General features: G+C 42.5%; 1 protein-coding gene and 1 pseudogene across 1 annotated transcript in view; both read left to right on the top strand.

Moving 5' to 3' along the window:
* The window catches only part of LOC136384999 (solute carrier family 2, facilitated glucose transporter member 3-like), a 28,910-nt gene extending 8,975 nt beyond the window's left edge, over positions 1-19,935 (top strand). Inside the window, exons 3-11 of the mRNA XM_066355717.1 lie at positions 2,624-2,716; positions 3,201-3,361; positions 10,737-10,977; positions 11,711-11,873; positions 12,187-12,374; positions 13,575-13,679; positions 14,034-14,135; positions 16,838-17,041; positions 18,153-19,935. Coding sequence (XP_066211814.1) covers positions 2,624-2,716; positions 3,201-3,361; positions 10,737-10,977; positions 11,711-11,873; positions 12,187-12,374; positions 13,575-13,679; positions 14,034-14,135; positions 16,838-17,041; positions 18,153-18,371 — 1,476 coding nt within the window. The 3' untranslated portion in view covers positions 18,372-19,935. The remainder of the gene's footprint in view (positions 1-2,623; positions 2,717-3,200; positions 3,362-10,736; positions 10,978-11,710; positions 11,874-12,186; positions 12,375-13,574; positions 13,680-14,033; positions 14,136-16,837; positions 17,042-18,152) is intronic.
* Positions 15,796-16,436, top strand: LOC136389383 (dnaJ homolog subfamily C member 15 pseudogene; annotated as a pseudogene).
* Positions 19,936-20,756: the final 821 nt, after the last annotated feature.

The following is a 20,756-nucleotide window of genomic DNA, read 5'->3' as shown; positions in this document are numbered from 1 at the left end:
TGGATGCTATAAATCTGAGATTAGAGGCCAAGCTTGCAGAAAGGGTAGAAGTCAGAATGGGTGTTGGGCAGACGCAATACTAACGAGCTTGGATGCTACCCCATAGGTAGTTGATTCTCTCCTTCTTGCAGTTTAAGGAAGTTGGTCTGCCTTCTTGATGTTCAGGTTTCCTTCCTACCTGAAGCAATTATGCCAATGAGAGGATAACAAGGCCACAAATTGGCCCAGTTTGTCTCTCTCTTTTTTTCTCCCAGATTGTCTTCCCCTTCCCTTCAAGATTGTAGACCAAGTTGACAATCAAAAAACAGCTGATTGTCTGTTTTATAGGCTCATTGATTCTGCTTAAAATCCTTCAAACAACCTTAACTCTCAGATCGCAGCATCCATATGACTTGGCCTTATGTAGATAGCATTATTCTCACCTCCTTATAGACTGATTCAATTCTGAGCAGATGTAAGAGCAAAAAATAAAGTGAATTCCCCCCCCAGGCTTTTCTGGAAGCATTTTATCTGTGAAACTAAAAGGCTGTAGCTGTTTTAGAAAAGGGAAGGAGGCTCTGGCCAGTTGGCTCAGTGGTAGAGCATTGGCTCGACATGTGGAAGTCCTGGGTTCAATTCTCAGTCAGAGCACACAGGAGAAGCAACCATCTGCTTCATCACTCCTCCCTCTAACGCCCTTCTCTAGTCCTCTCCTGCAAGCCATGACTCAAATGGTTCAAGCAAGTTGGCCCTGGAAGTTGAGGATGACTCCAGGCTTCACCTCAGTTGCTGAAATAGCTCTGTTTCTGAGCAACAGATCAGTGGACTCAGATGGGCAGAGTTTCGCCCTACAGGGGGCTTGCCAGGTGGATCCTGGTCCAGGCAGATGTGGGAGTCTGTCTACCTCCCTTCCTCTCTGCCTCTCACTTAAAAAAGAAAAAGGGAAGGAGGAACAAGCTCAAAAAAACAGTGGGTTGGGAGAAGAATGTGGTTTTAAAAGGAGGTCAGGGAGGGACTTGTTACCTAAGGTGGGGTCTGAATTTGATGTTAACAGAATTCCAACAGGTCACGAGATTATTTGGGGTGGTTCAGGGGAAGGGCTGGGGGCTCAGCTCCACCCTGGTTCCACTCTTTGCGGGGGTTATAAGTAGGTGCCCAGTGCACTCTTTGCCAATGAGGATGAATGTGAGATGTGTAAGTTTCTGAGCACCTGAAGGAAAACTTGCTACCAGGTAAGGACGTACTGCAGGTTTTGTTGCCTAGAAGAGGTTTCTCTGGCATCCCACTTCTAGATCTTTCTTCTTGAAGATTCAAAAAGAATTAAATTAGAGCCATGGGGACCCAGAAGGTAAAAATGATCCAGTTACCAGTAATTTTTGTTTCTTGGGGATACACTCTGCCAGGCAAACCATTATGGTGACGGCTGTGTTTTAAGCTATTCCAAGTCGCCCAGCCACCTTCAGGCCTTTCCAGCCTGCAGCGCTACAGTTCGCTTTGACTGTCATAGGCTACAAAGGACTTATTCCAGTTCCATCACCTTCCTGTCTTAAAGAAGGTCACCGGGAGAAGTTGTGTGTGTTTCTCAGGTTTCTTTTACATAATTATTCTCCACTGAGGAAGAGCCTGTCGCGTATACAGGGGATCAGGGGCTGCTCAGTTATGTTGATTACAAGTGCGGGTCCAGGCTCAGTATGAGGATTTCTCTGGAAGCATTAGACCCTGAAAAGATATGAGGTTGGTATGGGGGCCAGGTGTCCAGCTGTCTGTTCTATGGGATTTCTTGCATACTGAGGAGAGATTTTCAGTTGTCCTTTCTACTGTGGTTATGATTGTGAGTGCATGATATAATAATACCATTGTGTATTCTGTGTGCAGTATTTGTAGGGAGAAAGGCATTTTCACTAAGGTAAACTTATTTGAAAATAAAAGAAGATAGGAGGAGAAATGAAAAAATGGGAAGGAAGAGGAAAAGGCCCTCAAAGATAGTATGATAAGGGGGAAAAAGGTTTTTACTGAAGGGAAAAAAATCAAACAGGAAGAGCTATGCACTGGCCAGGTCCTCCAGGATCCTTATACCTAGTTGCCTAGGAGGCAAGGTTAATTTGGGGAACTAAAATTCTCAGCCTGCCAGTTTTCTGACTGGAGAGAGGAGTTTAAAGAATGGTGGTGTTGGTAATGGGGTTGGGGTGGGGAAATGGAGGATGGAGAATGGATGTACAATAGATGTCCTCAGGCATAAATATTAAGCTAATTTGAGATAGAAACCTAAGGTAACAGCCACTTTAGCTGTTCTTTTGTGTTTCCAATTCATTACCTAAAGCTCATTAAGTTTTTGTTCTTTTCATGCCACTTATAGGCCACAGTTATCCTAATACATCTCCTTAATTAAGTAATAAGAGACAATTATCAGGAGTTTTATAGACTGTCCTGGCCAGATAGCTCAGTTGTTTGGAGCATTGTCCCTATAGGCCAAGGTTGCGGGTTCAATCTCAGGGCACATACAAGAAACCAAAGGATGCCAAAATCAATGGAGCAGCAGATCCTTGTCCCCCCCCCCCAAATCAATCAATAATTAAAATTGTAAAACAAACCAATAAAAACAGAACAAAAAAGTTTTAAACCCTGTTCCTCTTCTCCCTCCCAGGTCACCGCATCTCTGATCTTTGCCATAACCACTGCTGTAATAGGCTCTTTCCAGTTTGGCTACAACATTGGAGTCATCAATGCCCCTGAAGCGGTGAGTACCAGGCAACTAGAGTTAAAATTTGGAATAGGGAAATGATTCCTTTAGAGTTTCAAGAATTAAGAATGTCAGACAAGCTTTGTATCAAGCTTGGCTAAGGCTAAAGAGAGAATCATATTGGCAGGGAAGTCTACTTGGATCATTAAAACAAAACTCAGTTGCTTCTTATATCCCGCACTTTACCCTTTCTTTCTCTCATCCTATGGTGATAAGCTTCTTTTATTGTCCCTTAGGGGTTAGTTACAAAGAAAGGAGAAGACTCTTAGAAGAAGGCTGGGGTACTCAATATCAGTGCTACATACTGAGATTTTCGGGACAAATAAAAAATTGTTCTTTTCAGCACCACATTAACTCCAACATGTTCTCTCTTCTATCCCCATCTAGTTGCTATTCTCTTAGGAAGGGAAGACCTCCAGTATTTGTCTCTTCTTATCCAACTGTAACAGTCTGCCTTCCCACCAACCATTTTAATTTGCAGATCATAAATGACTTTATCAATTACACTATGGAGAAGAGCTTAGAAGACCTTCCTTCTGAGATGTTACTAACGACCCTCTGGTCCTTGTCTGTGGCCATCTTCACCGTTGGTGGTATGATTGGATCCTTTTCTGTTGGACTGTTTCTCAACCGCTTTGGCAGGTATTGACCAGAAACTGGGCAAGGAATGGGGGCTATTCTGGTTGCACTGAGGACAGGTATTGAGAATTAGGATGGGATGATGTTGGTGCATTTGAATGAGAGCACCTCAAATTCTCATCAAGGAAAACAGTCCAGCTGACACTGAATATGACTAGACTTGCTTGGGGCTGTCCTGCCTTGCATAGCTTCCACTCGGTCAGCAAGAGCTGGGCCTTATGAATGATTGGCCTTTGCCGTCCGGGTTAAGCTAATTCAGTTTCTAGTAAAGTTTACCATAGAGTTTCCCAGAAATATACTTTATTTACAATGCTTTCATTATTTTACACAGCAGGATAGAGAAGAAATATTTTATAATCCTTAGTCTTTGGCATGTGAATAATGGCCAAATAACTAAGCTGAAATTTCTTTTATTCCTGAAAAATGAAACCTGTATCTTCTCACTCTGTGTTGGTTTAATAAAATAAATACTTTAGAGGGTAGAATACTTTCATTAATGACTCATGAAGGAACCAGCTAATTGGATGTTCTAGAAATGTAAATGGAATTCAAGTTTTCTTAAAAATGAAAGCAACATATTTGATAATGTTTGATTTTGGTTTTGGTTTTTAAGGCATTAAAGTTTTTTCTACTAAAATCATTAAAGTTTTAATGTGGGTTTCCCAGGACTAACATGGCTTCTTCCTATCATTTTATTATCCAAAGAACCAGTAGAGGAAGGGGGAAACAAAGAAAAGAATGAAGAGAAAGGTAAAATTGAGAATGAGGGATGAGATTTTTCTCTTTAAAGGGTCTCTACTGTAGCTGCACATTTAGTATCTCCTTGGGAGCTTTTTGTAAGTCCCAGTGCCAGACCCAGGACCTATGTATCAGTATTTTTCAAAGCTCCCCAACTGCCTGACCAGGTGGTGGCACTGGATAGAGTGTCAGTCTGGGACGCAGAGGACCTAGATTCGAAACCCCAAGGTCACTGGCTTGAGCACGGACTCACCAACTTGAGCGCAGGGTTGCTAGTTTGAGCATAGGATCACAGACATGACCCCATGGTTGCTGGCTTGAGCCCAAAGGTTGCTTGCTTGAAGCCTGAGCTCACTGGCTTGAGCTCAGGCTACTAGTTTGAGCAAGGGGTCACTCACTCTGCTAGAGCCCCCCAGACAAGGCACATATGAGAAGGTAATCAATGAACAACTAAGGTGCCACAACAAAGAACTGATGCTTTTCACCTCTCTCCTTTCCTATCTGTCCCTATCTGTCCCTCTCTCTGTGTCTCTGTCTCTCTGTCTCTCTCTCTCTCTCTCTCTCTCTCTCTCTCTCTCTCTCTCTCACACACACACACACACACACACACACAGCTCCCAAGTAATTCCAGTAGGCCACCTCAGTCAAGAATCACCATGGAAGTCTCAGAGTGCTGGTTCTTCCCAACAGTTTTAGTAATTTTTCACTGTTAATCTTTTATTTTAGTCTTCTATCAACTGTTTCAGTGGCTCTGCCATGTTTTTAGAGCATAAATGCAATAATTTGTTATTTGATGCTAGTTATCAATACTAATTGTTAATTACATCACCACAGTCTAGCTTGGAAAAGGAGAGCTGAAACTGACTGCATTTTGCATGAATTTGTTTTTGTGATGTAGAAAAACTTATCTTAAATAATCTATCATCGCCTGACCAGGCGGTGGCGCAGTGGATAGACCATCGGACTGGGATGCAGAGGACCCAGGTTTGAGACCCCGAGGTCGCCAGCTTGAGTGCGGGCTCATCTGGCTTGAGCAAAACGCACCAGCTTAAACCCAAGGTCGCTGGCTCTAGCAAGGGGCTACTCGGTCTGCTTGAAGGCCCGCTACTCGGTCTGCTTCATGAAGGCCCGCGGTCAAGGCACATATGAGAGGGCAATCAATGAACAACTAAGGTGTTGCAACGTGCAATGAAAAACTAATGATTGATGCTTCTCATCTCTCTCCATCCCTGTCTATCCCTCTCTCTGACTCACTCTCTGTCTCTGTAAAAAAATAAATAAATATTAATTAATTAATTAAAAGATAAAAAAAATAATAATCTATCATCATGAGTATGTTGGTGATCTATTTAAACAACTACATTATAAATAACTAAATGCAGTAAGAAGCATTTGTCCAAAATTATTTCTTGAGTGTGCTCATGGACCAGCTATATATGTCAGAAGTGCTTAGGGCAATAGTTCTCAAAATTTAGCTTATATTAAATCACCTGGAGGGCTTTCTATTTATTTTCCCCAAACTAAATACTACTTTATATTTTCAAGAATTTTGAAATTCCTCCTTAAGTGAACTTTACAAGTCACAAGATTGCAAGTGGCCGAGTGCTTAAAAATAAAAAAGAACGAGCCTGACCAGGTGGTGGCACAGTGGATAGAGCGTCAGACTGGGACACAGAGGACCCAGGTTTGAAACCCCGAGATTGCCGGCTTGAGCGTGGGCTCATCTGGTTTGAGCAAGGATCACCAGCTTGAGCTCAAGGTCACTGGCTTGAGCAAGGGGTCACTAGGTCTGCTGTAGCCCCCTGGTCAAGGCACAATGAGAAATCAATCAATGAACAACTAAGGTGCTGCAACAAAGAATTGATACTTCTCGTCTCTCTCCCTTCCTATCTGTCCCTCTCTCTGTCTCTGACTGTCACAAAAACAAACAAACAAACAAAAAAACCAAAGAATGAAAAAAAGAACTATAAATAATAATTGGCCCTGGCCGGTTGGCTCTGTGGTAGAGTGTCACACCGGCATGTAGATGTCCAGGTTCAATTCCCAGACAAGGCACACAGGAGAAGTGCCCATCTGCTTCTCCACCCCTCCCTCTCTTGCGCGCGCTCTCTCTCTCTCTCTCTCCCCCTCCTGTAGTCATGGCTCAATTGGAGTGAGTTGACCCTGGGCGCTGAAGATGGCTCCAAGGCCTCTGCCTCAAGTACTAAGAAGAGCTCAGTTGCTGAACAACTGAGCAACACCCCTAGTGGGTTTGCCGGGTGGATCCTGGTTGAGGTGCATGCAGCAGTCTGTCTCTCTGCCTCCCCTCCTCTGACTGAATAAAAAAACCAAACAGTAGTGGTTGACCAAGACATTAGAAAAACTAAGAATTTATATTACATGATTTCATTTATTTACTTATTTGGCAACACTAAATTTATGTATTTTTATTTTCTTTTTATTAATTGAATTTATTGGGATGACATTGGTTTGCAAAAATCATTCAAGTTTCAAGTGTACAACTCAATAAAACATTGTCTGCACACTGTATAGCGCACCTACCACCACAAGCAAAGTTTCTTTTCATCCCCATCTCCCCCCTTTTGCCCATCTCCACCTTCCCACCCTGCTTTCTCTCTAATTATCATAACACTGTTGTCTGTATTTATGTGTTATGTATGTTTTTAGCTAATCCCTCTACCTTCTTTTATCCCCCATCCCCTCATTCAACAGCTGTCAGTCTGTTCCATGTGTCCATGCATCTGTTTCTATTTTATTAGATTCCACATATAAGTGAGAGTATATGGTATTTACCTTTCTCTGACTAGCTTATTTCTCTTAGCATATAATCTCCAGCTCCATTCATGTTGTTGCAAAAGGCAATCCTTTTTTTTTTCTTACAGCCACATAGCAGTCCATTGTCTAAATGTACCACAGCTTTTTTATATATTCATCCACTGATGGGCACTTGGGCTCTTTCCAGATCCTGACTATTATAAATAATGTTGCAAAAACATGAAGGTGCATATATTCTTTCAAATTAGTGTTTTGGGATTTTTTTTTTTTATTAAGTGAGAGGTGGGGAGGCAGAGAGACAGAGTCCCACATGTACCTGGCCAGATCCACTGGCAAGCCCCCTATGGGCTGATGCTCTGCCCATCTTGGGCCATTGCTCTGGTGCCCAGAAACTGAGCTGTTTTAGTGCCTGAGACGAGGCCTTGGAACCATCCTCAGCACCTGGGGCCAACTTTCTCGAACCATTTAAGTCATGGCTGCAGGAGGAGAAGAGAAAAAGGAGGGGGAGGGGTGGCGAATGGTCGCTTCTCCTGTGTGTACTGACCAGGAATCAAATCCAAGACTTCCACACGCCAGGCTGATGCTCTACTGCTGAGCCAACCAGCCAGGGCTGGGATTCTTAGACTATATTCCCAAAAGTGTAATCACTGGTCAAAAGGCAGTTCTGTGTTTAATTTTTCTGAGGAAGCTCCATACTGCTTCCCACAGTGGCTACAGGACTTTTTAGAACAGGAATTGTTCGGCCCCACCCCACCTAATGATTTAATAAATCTAGGATGAGGTAGGACAATTTTATTTTAATATTTTATTTATTGATTTTTTAGAGAGGAGAGGCAGAGAGCGAGAAGTGGGTAGGGGTGGGATCATCAGCTCGTAGTTGCTGCTTCTCCTGTGTGCCTTGACCGGGCAAGCCTGGGGATTCAAACTGGTGACCTCAGTATGCCACGTCAATGCTTTATCCACTGTGTTACCACACAGGTCATGCTATTTTTTTTTAAAGAGGAGGAGGAAGGGAAAGAGCAAGAGAGAAACTTTTGATTTGCTGTTCCACTTATTCATACCATCATTGGTTGATTCTTGCATGTGTGTACCCTAACTGGGTATTGAACCTGCAACCTTAGAATATCAGGATGGCACTCTAACCAACTGAGCTACCTGACCAGGGCTAGGTAGGACAATTTTTATTCCTAAAAAATTTCTAGTCAAATATGTTTATAAATGTACTGCTTTGAGAATTACTGGCCTAAAGTGCTTGCTAAAATCTTACCCTTTGCGGGAACCCTCCTGCACTGCTGGTGGGAATGCAGACTGGTGCAACCACTGTGGAAAACAGTATGGAGATTCCTCAAAAAACTGAAAATCGAACTGCCTTTTGACCCAGCTATCTCACTTTTAGGAATATACCCCAAGGACACCATAGAATGGCTCCAAAAGGAGAAATGCACCCCCATGTTTGTGGCAGCATTGTTCACAATAGCAAAGATCTGGAAACAGCCCAAGTGTCCGTCAGAGGACGAGTGGATTAAAAAGCTTTGGTACATATATACTATGGAGTACTACTCAGCCATAAGAAATGATGACATCGGATCATTTACAATAACATGGATGGACCTTGATAACATTATACAGAGTGAAATAAGTAAATCAGAAAAAAACTAAGAACTATATGAATCCATACATAGAAGGGACATAAAAATGAGACTCAGAGACATGAACAAGAATGTGATGGCAACAGGGGTGGGGGGTGGGGGGAGGGGGGAGGGGACGAAGAAGGAGAGAGGGGTTGGGGGAGGGGAGGGGCACAAGAAAACCAGATAGAAGGTGACAGAAGACAATTTAACTTTGGGGGAGGGGTACACAGCACAATCAAATGTCAAAATAATCTAGAGATGTTTTCTTTCAACATATGTACCCTGATTTATTAATGTCACTGCATTAAATTTAATAAATAAATTAAAAAAAAAAATCTTACCCTTTGCAATAGCATAGGTGGACCTGGAGAGCTTTATGCTAAATGAAATAAGTCAGGCAAAGAAAGACTAGGTACCATATGATTTCACCCATATGTGAAATCTAATGAACAAAATAGAAATAGATTTTACAGATATTGAATGACCTGTTAGTTGTCAGAGGGGAAGGGTTTTGGGGGGCTAGGGTGAAAAAGGAGAAAGGATTAAGCAAAAAGTAAATCAACTGCCCTGGCTAGATTGCTCAGTGGTAGAGCATCAGGCCAGTGTGTGAATGTTCCGGGTTCGATTCCAGGTCAAGGCACACAGGAGAAGCACCCATCTGCTTCTCCACCCCTCCCCCTCTTCTTCCTCTCTATCTCTTCCCCTCCCGCAGCCAAGGCTCCATTGGAGCAAAGTTGGCCCACATGCTGAGGATGGCTCCATGGCCTCCACCTCAGGTGCGAGAATGGCTCCGATTGCAACGGAGCAATGCCCCAGATGGGCAAAGCATCGCCCCCTGGTGGGCTTGCCAGGTGGATCCCAGTAGGGTACATGTGGGAGTCTGTCTCTGCCTCCCTGCTTCTCACTTCAAAAAAATACCCAAAATGAAAAAAAAAAAGGAAATCAATAAACAGACACAGACTATCTAGCATGGTGATTGCCAGAGGTAAAGGAAGGTGGGGGGAGTCAGAGAAGGGTAAAAGAGGGATAAACAGCTAATATGTAGAAGGAGACTGAATTTGGGATGCTAAATACACACCACAGTATACAGATAATGTATTATAGAATTGTACACTTGAAACCCATATAATTTTATTTACCAATGTCACCCCAATAAATTCAATTAAAAATAAACTGCTTTCTAAAATGCTGGGCTATAACTACAACTTAAAAGAGGAGAATCTTTTTTTTTGCGGCAGAGACGGAGAGACAGAGAGAGGGACAGACAGACAGGAAGGGAGAGAGATGAGAAGCATCAAGTCTTCATTATAGCACCTTAGTTGCTCATTGATTGCTCTCCCATATGTGTCCTGACCAGGAGGCTACAGCAGAGTGAGTGACCCCTTGCTCCAGCCAACGACTTTGGGCTCTAGACAGCTACCATGGGGTCATGCCTATGATCCCACGCTCAAGCCAGCAACCTCTTGCTCAAGCTGGTGAGACTGTGCTCAAGCCAGATGAGCTTGCGCTCAAGCCAGTTTCAAACCTGGGTCCATTGCATCCCAGTCTGATGCTCTATCCACTGATCCGCTCCCTGGTCAGGCCTAACTTTTCCACTTTCTATCCCAGAACATTTCTAGTTGAGATAACCAGTATCAATGGTTCTCATACCTCTACATGCCTAAAAGTCACTTAGATAACTTGTTTAAGATTCTCCTTTTTGGCCTCACCAGGCAGTAGCACAGTGGATAGAGCATTGGACTGGGATGCAGAGGACCCAGGTCTGAAACTCTGAGGTCTCCTGCTTGAGCTCAGGGTTGGGGTCGTTGGCTTGAGCATGAGATCATAGACATGACCCCATGGTTGCTGGCTTGAGCACAAGGTCGCTGGCTTGAGCAAGGGGTCACTGGCTCGGCTGTAGTCCCATGCTCCCCCCAATCCCCCCCCCCCCCGTCAAGGCACATACGACAACTAAAGAGACTTAAGGAGCTGCAATGAAGAATTGATGCTTCTCATCTCTCTCCTTTCCTGTCTGTCCCTATCTGTCCCTCTCTACCTGTCTCTGTCTCTCTCTCTCTCTCTCTCTCTCACACACACACACACACACACACACACACACACACACACACTAAAAGTGGAAAAGTTAAATCAAAAGAGATTTATGAGCTTGGGCTTGGGGAACAGTATAATAAGGAAAGAAGGGGAAAGACCAGAATTGTTTTTCTAACTTGCCTTGCCTTTGCTTAAACTTTCAGGTGCAATTCAATGCTTATTGTCAATCTGTTGGCTATCATCGGTGGCGGCCTTATGGGATTGTGCAAATTAGTGGAGTCCGTTGTAATGCTGATCCTGGGCCGGTTGGTTATTGGCCTCTTCTGCGGACTCAGCACAGGTTTTGTGCCTGTATACATTGGAGAGGTATCTCCTACTGCCCTGCGGGGGGCCTTTGGCACTCTCCACCAGTTGGCCATCGTCATTGGGATTCTGGTATCCCAGGTACTTATTTGGAACTTAAATTTAAGGAGTATTATGAGTCTTAGTGTCAAGGGCCATTAAAAAGGTTAACATAAAGTTTGACCAGGTGATGGCACAGTGGATAGAGCATCGGACTGGGATGCAGAGGACCCAGAATCGAAACCCCAAGGTCTCAGGCTTGAGCTTGGGCTCATCGGCTTGAGCCACGGGGTTACTGACTTGAGTGTGGGATCATAGACATGACCCTATGGTCGCTGGCTTGAGCCCAAAGGTCACAGGCTTGAAGCCTAAGGTTGCTGCTGGCTTAAGCCCAAGGTCACTGGCTTGAGCAAGGGGTTACTCGCTCTACTGTAGTCCCCCCCCCCCCGTCAAAGCACATATGAGAAAGCAATCAGTGAACAACTAAGGAGCTGCAATGAAGAATTGATACTTCTCATCTCTCTCCCTGCCTGTCTGTCCCTATCTGTCCCTCTCTCTGTCTCTCTCACTAAAAAAAAAAAAAAAAAAGTTAACATAATGTACTCAAAAGCACATTTGGCATATTCAACTATATATGTTTCAGGTATTATTATTATAGCTCACAGACAAGCTGAAGAAGCAAGCAGGGTAGAGAAAAGAAAGAAAGAAAGAAAAAGCATTTATCTTTTCCTGTGATAAAAGAATGAATAATTTTTTGAACTTTTTTGTTTGTTTTTAATCAATATGTGGCCTATAAAATATGAGGTTTATAGTATTATCTTTTTCTGGTTTCTAGGTCTTTGGTCTGAACGTCATCTTAGGGACTGATGATCTTTGGCCTGTGCTGTTGGGCTTCCCCATCCTTCCAGCTATCCTACAATGCATAGCCCTTTTATTTTGCCCAGAAAGCCCTAGATTCTTGCTCATTATCAGAAAGGAAGAAGACAAGGCTAAGAAGAGTGAGTATCCTTCACAGTTTCACTTACAGAAATTGTAGGATTCTGGATTATTTTAGGATAATGATATTGGATGGATCTATTTTTTGTCATCTCTTTTCCCTGCCCCTCAGACCCAAGTGAGGAGTTTTCTGATTACTAAATCAGGGACTTGTAACTCCTAAAGAAGGAGATGAGAAGATAAGACATGGATGTTGATTGATTAGCTCATGTCCAGGGCTCATCTCCGGTGGCTTCTCCCCAGCTGTCTTATGAGAAAAATGGATGTGGGCACAGCGCCTTATCTGTCTCCTTTCCTCTTTGTTCTCTTCACCAGTCCTCCAGCGATTGTGGGGCACCCAGGACGTGACTCAGGAGCTCCAGGAGATGAAAGATGAGAGTGCTAGGATGGCCCAAGAGAAGCAAGTCACTGTGCTGGAGCTCTTCAGGGTCCGGAATTACCAGCAGCCCATCCTGATCTCCATCATGCTGCAGCTCGCTCAGCAGCTCTCTGGAATCAATGCCGTGAGTATTGGCGTTTGTGTCCAAAGCATTCTGAAATACCTCCGTTACAACCCCTGACCTGAGCTGAATAGCTCACCTTCTTACGTAGAGTTCCTCACAACGCCTGCTATGTAGCAGCCACTCAGAAAATGTTGATTATCTAGGTTTTGGTTTTATTTGTTTGTGCGTTTTTATTTTTTATTTTTTTTAGATTTTTATTCATTTTTAGAGGAGGAGAGAGAGTGAAAGAGGGAAGAAGAGAAAGAAAGAGGAGGGAGAAGTGGGAAGCATCAACTTGTAGTACAATAATTGCTTCCTATATGTGCCTTGACCTGGCAAGCTCAGGGATTCAAACCAGTGACCTCAGCATTCCAGGTCGACGCTTTATCCACTGTGCCACCACAGGTCAGTTTTATTTCTTAAAATGATACTGATAGTACTTGTTTTCCATGAGGAAAAATGCAAAAATAAATAAAAATGAAAATTTTTTCACCTTTAATCTTGGAAGAGATGGTTAACATCCTGTTCTAGACTTTTCAATATATAGGGCAACACGATATTTTTTTTTACCACTGTTTAATTTCCAGCCCTCTTTAACTCTGATCTGTCTTATATGATGTCACCAGTGATAATTAAGTCATACAACCCAAAGTAGATAACCAAGAATTTATATGCCTTGGCTTTTCTCTGGGACTTTACATTATAAAATCAGTGTATAAGTAAATAAATAAATACATAAATAAAATCAGTATAAAGTCCTGGAGAACAGTCAGGAAATATGAGGTCCAAAAGCACACTGGCATCTTGAAACTGATATAATCATACCGTTCTATGCATTTTTTTCCATCTAGAATCAAAACAATGACAGTTGAGAGCAGGGGCTAGACGGGAAGCTAGTAATCTGCGGGTAGCTCTTATATTCTATGCAAATATCAGCTTTCTGCTTTTGAGTCTTGGTGTGAAAAGAGAGAATATTGCTATACCTCCTATCCATTGTTGATAAAATATTTGGTTCTGAAGAACACCGTTGTCCCACCTCTTTAAATACTGATTTATGCCCTGGTGTTTCCTCATCAATCTTTGGTCGATCTAATTAAATCATTTTGTAACAAAGCATTTTGCAAAATACATCTCGTACTCAAAATAGCAAGTAGGGCCTATTTTTCAGCTGCCATGCACAAGTGCTACTTTAAAGTTGCATCTTCTTTTGTTTCCTCCCAGGTGTTCTATTACTCAACAGGAATCTTTAAAGATGCAGGTGTTGAGGAGCCCATCTATGCCACCATTGGTGCTGGTGTGGTTAATACCATCTTCACTGTAGTGTCTGTAGGTTGGATGGTTTGATCATTTTGTGGGGACGGGTTAGGGGGAAGAGGACTTCTTGCTACCCGTGTTCAAAGATGGGTTGTATGTACTTCCATTATTTAAGCCTACTGTTGTTGTTCAATTCTTCTTCCGGGGGAAAAGAGATGTTGAATAATGGGTGTAAGTAGTCTTCACTTTTTTCAAGCACATATGGAATGGATGGGAAAGAGGGAGGTTATAGGAGGGATTGTATAAGATAAAAAGGGAAAGTGTGACTATAGCAAGTACCTTGCTATTGTTAAGGCAGATTCCGGTAGCTCACAGTGTTTTCATGAAAAGGAAAGCAGAAATGTCATGTTATATTTCTTCTTTTAGCTGTTTCTGGTGGAAAAAGCAGGAAGAAGGACTCTACTTATGACTGGCCTTGGCGGGATGGCTTTTTGTACCTCCCTCATGTCTGTTTCCTTGGTATTAAAGGTGAGTGTTCTTTGAGTAAACTAAAGGGAGGAAGGAAAGAGAGGTTATAGTTGACTCTCTGTGGTGGGTGAATAGTTGAGGCTGCAATCAATAAAGCCAGATTTAGGAGCAGCAGCATGCGCAGAGTTTTAAGAAAAAGTAGTTCTTGCCCTGGCCAGATAGCTCAGTTGGTTAGAGCAGGGGTCCCCAAACTACGGCCCGTGGGCCGCATGTGGCCCCCTGAGGCCATTTATCCGGCCCCTGCTGCACTTCCAGAAGGGGCACCTCTTTTATTGGTTTATCCACATCCTGTGCTCCTGGAGTACTGTATGTGGCGGTGCCGCAAAGTGCGGTGGCGCTCACGTACAGTACTCTTCCGGTGATGCAGGATGCACACCTCACGGCTCCAGAAGCGCGTCATATCATTTGTTATGGCTAGCAGTGACAAATATGGAACCGGACATTGACCATTCCATTAGCCAAAAGTAGGCCCATAGTTCCCATTGAAATACTAGTCAGTTTGTTGATTTAAATTTACTTGTTCTTTATTTTAAATATTGTATTTGTTCCCGTTTTGTTTTTTTACTTTAAAATAAGATATATGCAATGTGCATAGGGATTTGTTCATAGTTTTTTTTTATAGTCCAGCCCTCCAACGGTCTGAGGGACAGTGAACTGCCCCCTGTGTAAAAAGTTTGGGGACCCCTAGGTTAGAGCATCATCCTGAAGTACAAAGGTTGCCAGTTTGATCCCTGACCAGGGCACATACGGGAACAGATGAATGTTTCTCTGTCTCTTTCTCTCCCTTCCTTTCTCTCTAAAGTGAAAAAATAAAACTTAAAACAAAAAAAAAGTAGTTTGCCAAGAAGAGGTAATTAAATTGCTATAATCTTTACATCTATATAACCTATAGCTTATAAAATTCATTATTTAATTTAATTCTTTTTTAAACTTTTTTAATTAAAAAAAAATTTTTTTTTACAGAGACAGAGAGAGGGATAGATAGGGAAAGACAGACAGGAATGGAGAGAGATGAGAGGCATCAATCATCAGTTGTTTGTTGCAACACCTTAGTTGTTCATTGATTGCTTTTCTCATATGTGCCTTGACCATGGGCCTTCAGCAGACCGAGTAACTCCTTGCTCGAGCCAGCAACCTTGGGTCCAAGCTTGTGAGCTCTTGCTCAAACCAGATGAGCCCGCGCTCAAGCTGTCGACCTCAGGGTCTTGAACCTGGGTCCTTGGCATCCCAGTCTGACGCTCTATCCACTGCACCACCGCCTGGTCAGGCTATTTAATTCTTAAAATAATTTTGACCCTGGCCTGGTAGGTAGCTCAGTTGGTTATTGTCCCGACATGCCAAGGTTGTAGGTTTGATCCCTGGTCCGAGCATGTACAAGAATCAACCAGTGAATGCATAAATAAGTGGAACAACAAATTGATGTTTCTCACCTGACCAGGTAGCTCAGTGATAGCCTTTCGGACTGGGACGCAGAGGACCCAGGTTCGAAACCCCAAAGTTGCTAGCTTGAGCATGGGGTCGCTGGGTTGAGCGTGGGATCATAGACATGACCTCATGGTCTCTGGCTTGAGCCTAAAGGTCACTGGCTTGAGCAAGAGTCACTTGCTCTGCTGTAGGCCCCCCCCCCATTAAAGCACATATTAGAAAGCAATCGGAGGAGCACGGCGTCTCCCTCGGCCGTATTGCCATGGCTGCCTTTGGCGGCGTGGCCCCCGTGGGTGAGGGCCTGCGCTACGCGGAGTACTCGCCGCCGGCGGCCAAATGGCCAGACGCGGAGATCGACCAGGGTCTGGCAAGAAGCCTGATAGCTGTAGGACTGGGTGTTGCAGCGATTGCATTTGCAGGTCGCTATATATTTCAGGTCTGGAAACCTCTAGAACAAGTAATCACAGAGGCTGCAAAGAAGATTTCAACTTCTAGCCTTTCATCCTACTATAAAGGAGGATTTGAACAGAAAATGAGTAGGCGAGAAGCTAGTCTTATTTTGGGTGTAAGCCCATCTGCTGGCAAGGCCAAGATTAGAACAGCTCACAGGAGAATCATGATTTTGAATCACCCAGATAAAGGTGGATCTCCATACTTAGCAACCAAAATAAATGAAGCAAAAGACTTGCTAGAAGAAACCACCAAACACTGATTGATGTTCAAGGAAAAAGGGGGGCTTTTCAACTTCATCTGCAAATTTAATCTAAACTGCCACCATCAAAATTTCCATACATGTGCTGCCCATAAACAGTAATTTACTCCACTGTTAAGCTGTATAATAATAAAGGATTAATAATCAAAAAAAAAAAAAAAAAAGCAATCAATGAACAACTAAGGTGCTGCAACAAAGATTGATGCTTCTCACCTCTCTCCCTTGCTGTCTGTCTGTCCCTCTCTCTTTCTGTCACACACACACACACACACACAAATTGTTTCTTTTTGTTGCTCTCTCAAATCAATAAATAACTTTAATAATTTTGACGCAATTATTTCCATTTTACAATTGATGAAATGATTTTTGTAAAAATGATATATATGTGATAACATAGCTAGGATTCAAAACCCCAAAATTTTTTACTCTTAAGTTCAGTAACCCCACTATGCCATAGGAAAGGAGAAGCTTTTGGTATCAGTCAGTACTCATCTGTGGGAAGCTGGATCCTGCCAAGGGCATGCTCTATTTAATAATGATTTTTCTTCTGTTCCTTCCCCTATAGAATTCATATAACTGGATGAGCTTTATCTTAATTGGAGCTATCTTGATCTTTGTGGCCTTCTTTGAAATTGGCCCAGGCCCCATTCCCTGGTTTATTGTGGCCGAACTGTTCAGCCAGGGGCCCCGCCCAGCTGCAATGGCAGTGGCTGCTTGCTCCAACTGGACCTCCAACTTCTTTATTGCACTGCTCTTCCCCTTCGCTGAAGTAAGTGAACGAAAGCAGAAGCCATAGCCCATACTGCAATCAGCCACTTACGCCATGTTTACCATATGGTTACTGACACCGGGAAGAATTCTATCTCAAGGGCTTTACACCAGACCCCCCTCACCCTTATTTCTAATGACATAGGAAAAGAAGTAATGAGAACAGAAAAGATTGAAGGAGGAGTATAAAGCAGGGAACTTCTAAAAGACCACTGGTCTAAAAAGATAAAGGCACAGTTTTACCTAGAAAAAGAATGATAGTAATAAATCAAGCCTCAAAGGATTTCAAACCAATACTCAAAAGCCATCATTTGAATTAGCATTTTGGCTTCATGATCTTAAAGGCTCACAAAGTATAGGATGTTAGTGAATGACATGGGTCCTATTATAAAATGACCTGGAGCCGATTTGGATAAAGGGACTTGCAGTGGACATCTGCAAGGCATTTCCTATTTCTGTGAGTACTTCATAATAAACCTAGATTTGAACAGTGATAATCAAAAATCCTAAAACACTCTAGGTATTTGGAAACAGCTAAATTTAATGAATGGAAAAGGAGTGACAAAAGTGCTGAACAATACAGGAAGTTAGTGATGGAATCATACACAGACCTGTGCAGAAACCTTACTGTTCTCATTAACTATAAAACAGTGGTCCCCAACCTTTTTTGGGCCACGGACCGGTTTAATGTCAGAAAATATTTTCATGGACCGGCCTTTAGGGTGGGACAGATAAATGCACAAAATAAAATTATGCGACCAGCGTAAAAACTGTGGTATTTTTAATATAATTGTTGAACTTATGAGACAAGCGTCAAGAGGGAGTCTTAGACGGATGTAACAGAGGGAATCTGGTCATTTTTAAAAAATAAAACATCATTCAGACTTAAATAAAAATAAAACAGAAATAATGTAAGTTATTTATTCTTTCTCTGCGGACTGGTACCAAATGGCCCACGGACTGGTACCGGTCCGCGGCCCGGGGGTTGGGGACCACTGCTATAAAAGGTTTATGGCTTAAAGTCTATTGGACATATAGATGTAAGGGAAACTGGAGTTTGTCAGAGACCAGATCTTTATATCAATGCTTTTTTATTTTATATCCTTTGGTAGTCCCACCTAGGACCCTACATTTTTATTATCTTCACCGGCTTCCTCATGGCCTTCTTGATGTTCACCTTCTTCAAAGTCCCTGAAACTCGTGGCAGGACTTTTGAGGAAATTACCCGGAGCTTTGAAGGGCAGGCACAGGAGGCTGACAGAGCCCAGGGAGGCCCCGCTGTGGAGATGAACAGAGCACAGCCTAGTAAGGAGACTTCCGCCGATTCCTAAGCCATGATTTCCCACCTCCCTCCCAACGTGGAAAAGCAGCATCTCCCTGACCAGGGGAGAGACCCAGGACTGCTTGTGAATGCTGCTAGCTGATTCTTTTCTCACCCCCACACTCCGTGAGCACTCAGGGAAACCCAGTGCTGGGTTAGTTGTATCTTTATTGGCTTTTTATACGTTTCATTATTTCTTGGACATTCTCTTCCTTTAGGAGAAACCGAGTAAACCTACCTTCATTTCAGGAAGGATTAGCTACTTGGCATTTCACAACTTTGCCAGCTCTTCCTTCCGTAAGTTCTAACATTTCTTCATGGGGGCACATAGGGGAGAGAGCTTCTCACCTCAGACTCCCCAGGAACCAGATACACGTGAGTGTGGAAGACAGAGAGGGGTCACTCACGGGCACCATCCTCACTTCCATGCAGCTCTGCAGAGCACATTAATTTGAGTTTTATTTATTTATCTTATTTTATTGCATAAATATTTATTTTTTTAAGTATAATTTTACCAAATAATGAAAACATAAGGAAATTGAGGTTGGAAGGGAAGTGCTTAAAAAGTTTCAAGGATGGAAGATTTGATACTGGAGAGGTCAGTCTCAGGAGGGGAGAATTCAGGCATCAGGTAATGCGTTTGGGAGGGGGTGCGATGTGTGTGAGGTTTGCACTACCTCTTAACAGTGTCTGTCCTTCGGACGGAAATTCTCAAGTTCAGTTTCTCAGAAAAGTCATGTGCCTGTGTAAAGAAGCTACTGGTTTCCTTTGGAACTATTTTTTTTGTTTGAGCTTATCTGTAGTATTACTTAAAATCTAGGATTATTTCTAAGTTGGGTATTGTAGTTAATGGTAGGTGGTTGATGGGTTCTGATTTTGGATGGAGTCCAGAGAAGGGAAGGTTGTTTGCAGAAATCAATCCTCTCTTCCCCTCACTAGACCAAACAACTTCTATCTATTATAGGGGGCTCACTTTTTTCTTTTTTTTAAGTGCTCCTACCACTCAACTGGTGGGAGAGCAACTTAAAATATTGGCTCTTGGTAAAGCTTTGGTTTTCTTTCTCCATTTTGTTCTTTCGGAGATTTTAGATGTTTAGATTTTTTTTATTTTGTTTAAGCCATAGCTTTAAAAAAATTCAGAGGAGAATGTTCATAGCTAACTTGGAATTTGTAACCTCATTACTGGAAGAGGATTTTTCCTGAACGATTATTTTCTAGTTGAAGTACATAATCAATTTATGGTCAGCTCATACTTTGTTTTTCTTTCCTTTTTTTTTTTTTCCTGTTACCATGTCAATTTACTCATTACCATGTTACCATAGTGTTATGTCAAATGCGCTAAGGGCACTTGAGCCTTCCCTGTAGCCCACATTTAAGACAGTCTGAGTAAATGTCCAGGTTAGCCCACACTTGAGAGTATGAATGTATGTGCACTGCGGGTGACTTTCCTTCAACTGCACCTCCACCTCTGGCTCTTCACAAACTGGATGGCCACTAATGCAGTGTGGAGGTTCTCCCATTTCTCAGTGACCAGATGTGAATATTTCCAAATAGGTTTGTATTATTGTTACTGTCATTCTTTGTTTTGAAATAAAATAAAAATTCTGATTGTACATATGACAACACAGGCTTGGTTTTTTGTTTTCATTATTGTCCTTCCTCTAACAAAATCTGCTTTAAATCCTAGTTTGGCCATTTGATACCTGTTGTAACCTTCAGCAAGTTTCTTATAAGACAGTCTCAGACACATAAAAAAAAAAAAAAAAAAAGAAACACAGTCAAATATACATTTGAAAACAAAAAGAATAACACTGCTTAGAAAAATAAAGCAGAATATAATATTGTATATCTTACGAAGGTATTGCGATGTTTATTTGAAGAAGTTAAACATTAACTGTTGAATTTTTGTATTCATAGGTGACAGAGTTATCTCTGGGGTTTTTTTTGGTTTTTTTTTTAGCAAGGGGGAGAGAGACACACAGGAAGGGAGACCGATAAGCATCAATTCTTTCTTGCGGTATCGTAGTAGTTCATTGATTACTTTCTCAAATGTGCCTTGATTGAAGGGCTACAGCAAGCAGAATAAGTGACCTTTACTCAAGCCAGCGACCTTGGGGTTATGTCTTTGACCCCATGCTCAAGTTAGCGACCCTTGAGCTCACAGGCTCAAGCCGGGTGAGCCTGTACTCAACCTGGCACCCTCAGAGTTTTGAACCTGGGTCTTCTGCATCCCAGTCCGACACTATCCACTGCGCCACTGCCTGGTCAGGCTAAATATTTTTTAATGAACTAATGAAGGATGAATTTTGAAGTGATTTAAAAATACTGGTTTGATTACAATGGCTTATTAAGGACAACAAATGGATTACAAGCCCTGGCCAGGTTGCTCAGTTAG

Source organism: Saccopteryx leptura, chromosome 1 (genome assembly GCF_036850995.1).
Source record: "Saccopteryx leptura isolate mSacLep1 chromosome 1, mSacLep1_pri_phased_curated, whole genome shotgun sequence".
Lineage (NCBI taxonomy): Eukaryota > Metazoa > Chordata > Mammalia > Chiroptera > Emballonuridae > Saccopteryx > Saccopteryx leptura.
Note: the sequence above shows the minus strand (reverse complement) of the source record. Positions and strands in the feature narration are given on the sequence as shown.